At 35.3% G+C, this 3,535-nt stretch overlaps 1 protein-coding gene across 1 annotated transcript; it reads left to right on the top strand.

The window, feature by feature from the left end:
- Positions 1-349: 349 nt before the first annotated feature.
- Positions 350-3,148, top strand: LOC115231259 (tigger transposable element-derived protein 6-like). The gene is made up of 2 exons (XM_029801320.1): positions 350-353; positions 2,322-3,148. Exons 1-2 carry the CDS (start codon positions 350-352, stop codon positions 3,146-3,148), a joined length of 831 nt encoding a protein of 276 aa, XP_029657180.1.
- Positions 3,149-3,535: the final 387 nt, after the last annotated feature.

Raw genomic sequence — 3,535 nt, 5'->3', positions numbered from 1 at the left:
TTGGCTTCTTCTCGAAAATCATTCTGGAAGCAAGAGCAATGGCTATACCTAAACGTCCACTTCACGCTGCTTGTAGCCGAAGAAGATCCGTCCTGAACAAGGAGAGAAATCGCCTCAAGAAGTCAAGCCGAATGTCTTCCGACATAATTTTATCATTTATGAAATTGACAAAAACTGCTCAAAGAACAAGACTAACTGATGAACATTTATCCTCTTTAATAAAAGTCGGAACTACACAAATAGCTCAGCCTGACTCAAAAATTGTATCTAAAAAAGATGTCAATCCTCTGGAAGCAGCTCTCACCAAAATTAAAGGGCGATGATTGAATAATTTAGTTTTTCTTGCGAAATGAGTTTGGCACCCCTGATTTATTCGGTTTCCGAGGATATTTAAACACTTTAGTACATTCTCAACGAACTTTGACACGTATTTTCTGAATTGTTTTATCCGTAAACTCAAACAAAACGGAGCTTACAACACTCAAACGTAGGAAATGGTGTGGTGAGTGTCCCGACTAAAGTACTGAGGTAGAGGGGGTGATCAACCCTTCCGAATGCATTTGCGAGTGTCACCAGAGTGTCCAACTCTCTCTCACTCTCCCCGAATACCCCACCAACACCACGTGCTCCACTTGGAAGCGCAGTGGCAACACATCTTTGTCCCGTTGGGTGGAGAGAAGTGCCATCACCGAGTGGTCACTGAGAGTGCTCTCATTGAGAAATGTGTTGGGCACATTCAAAGCTAGAGGAGAGCAGATGTGTGACTGGGAGTAGTCATCTCCACTCCCTGAATGTCGATTAATACACATTTCCTTTCTCCCTCCTTCACCAACCAGTCATAGAATACACTGCAGCACACTCCAATTATGGCCGGGTCGTCGAGCACTGCATCCCCGTCCTTGATCTAAAAATATAATAAAAGCCATTATTTGTGCAATAGGACTCATCTTTTCTCCGTTTTGTATTTTCTGTGTAAGATTTTGTACAATTTCGTAACTATTTTAGCTAAATTCAACATTGACACTCTACGGGAGGAGTAAGAACTGGAGTCATCCAATTAGTCGGCAAGGTCCCTCCTTTTATTATCAAAGAGTTGGTTACTACGGCAGAATAGTTACTAACAATACGATAGGTCTCCTTCGCACTCACTCGCACAGGTAATTCCTTTCTACAAGACTGTCATGCTCAAGAACATCCAAGGCCGTCAGCAGTACTAAAAAGCTCACGTGGAACATTATTCGCCATTCTCTCGATCAACCTCAAATTCTTGGCAACATTTCCAACTTCAAGTTTGACAATCATTCTGAGATGACTCAGCGGCATATTACTCAACAATTCGACTTTCTCGAGCAGAGGATTCAGGATTGTTTTAATAACATTGACTATTAATTTTTTTTATATTTAACTGTTCTCGAGAATAACTTGTGCAAATAGATGAAAACTTATTTTGTTATAAACCTAAATACCAGTGTGAAAGAAATTGTCCACTGAAATGTAGATGTTTAGATCAGTAAACATACGATTTCCACCAGCTAAAGGGTTTATGTGTCTTGTCCCAATCAGTAGGAGATAAAGCCGAACGAATGCTGTTATAATTCTGAAAACCTTATGAAAAATATTGAAAACAAAATCTCATAAAAGATGATACACGTGGAATGCTTTGATACAAATAAAAAACAATTTGAACAAACCGTCCATGAAGCTTTTAATTAATTAACTTGTAATTAAATACAGTGAAACCTCTCGAATCCGCTGCTTCTCGAATCCGCCGCTTCTCGAATCCGCCGCTTCTCGAATCCGCCGCTTCTCGAATCCGCTTGTTTTAATCAAAAATTTGAAATTTCCTATGAATGATTCTTGAATCCGCTTGTTTCTCGAATCCGCTCCTCAAGTATTATGAAAAATAATTTTTTTATCTAATTGTAAGTTAAATTAATTAACATTTTAAAATTCTCATTACACGTTAAATTGTATTTTTGTGATGCGTCGTTGTGTTAGACTTTCTATCAACGAAAAAATTTCTATACTACGTTATATTTCTGACAACCCATTCGTTTCTGCACCTCAAATTTCCAGGATTTTTTCTTCACGGTTAAAAAAGAAAATTTCTCCGAGAACTATAAACGACCTTAAATCAAAATCGGACCTTTTGAATAGGACTGACATCAAAAAATTAAACATAACGAGAATTCCAAAACTCAAATTTAATGAAATTGATGTAGCGATGATAACATGGATTAACTTAATGGAATCTAGTGGAGCAATTCTATCAGATTCGATGTTAATTGCAAAAGCTCTTAAATTTTGAAAAAATTTTCCAGAATTTAAAGCAAGTCGTGGGTGGCTAGAAAAGTTTAAATTACGAAATGGTATCAAGTTAAGAAAATTTCACGGAGACAGTGGATCAGTAAATCATGATGAAAAATCTATTACTGATTTTAATGAAACAATGAGTTTAAAAATTGAACAATATGGATTGGACAATGTTTATAATGCAGATGAAACTGGTGTTTTTTACAAGGCGATTCCTTCCAAAAGTGTGTGCACTAAATCACGGCCTGGAATAAAGTTGTCGAAGGATCGATTTTCGTTACTATTATGTGCAAATTGTTCTGGTTCCGATAAAAGAAGGCCTGTAATGATAGGAAGATTCAAAAGTCCAAGGTGTTTTAAAAATTTCAACATTGGAAAATATGTTACCTACACCCATTCCAATAAGGCATGGATGAACCGTGAAATTTTTAACAAGTGGCTCAGTGATTTTGATTGTGAACTTGCGAAGAAAAAAAGAAAAATTCTACTTGTAATAGATCAATGTCCATCTCATCAAATTATTGTCACGTTAAACTCAATTGAAATTCTTTTTTTGCCTTCTAGAACATCTTCGCTCTTACAACCAATGGATCAAGGAATTATAAAATGCTTTAAAGCCGAATTTACCAATTTGAAAATAAATGATATAATCGAAAAGGTTGAGGCAGGGGAAAATTGTCAGAATGCAATTAATGGAATCACCCTTAAAACTGCTGCGATATTAACATTCTTCGCTTGGAATAAAGTTACTCCTACGACCATCAAAAATTGTTTCCGTCATGCACAATGGATAAAATGTGAAACAATCACAATCAACAGTGAATCTAAGAACTAAGAAAATAATTATGAAGAAATAATTAAGAAATTTCAAATTGACGATCCAATATCTTATAGTGAATTTGTTGATTACGGATATACTGAAAATGAAGAGCTAATCGAATTTTTAGACAAATCTGAACAAGCTAGTACATTACAGTCAAAAAAAGTTCAATCAGTTAGTGATTTTATTTAATAATTATACTTAGGAAACAATGATTGAAGAGGAATCAAATGAGAAAAAAGTTGATCTCTCAGAAGCCTTCAGAGCTCTAGAGATCATTAAAACTTATGCTTCTTAGATAAATGCAGATATAGATGATCATGAAAATATTATGCGAATTGGGGAAATGCTAAGAAAATCAATTAAAAAAAATAAAATTTCTGATTTTTTTGAATATAAATA

Source organism: Octopus sinensis, unplaced genomic scaffold, assembly GCF_006345805.1.
Source record: "Octopus sinensis unplaced genomic scaffold, ASM634580v1 Contig17982, whole genome shotgun sequence".
In the NCBI taxonomy this organism is placed as follows: Eukaryota; Metazoa; Mollusca; class Cephalopoda; order Octopoda; family Octopodidae; genus Octopus; species Octopus sinensis.
This window is presented reverse-complemented; position numbering and strand designations above follow the sequence as displayed.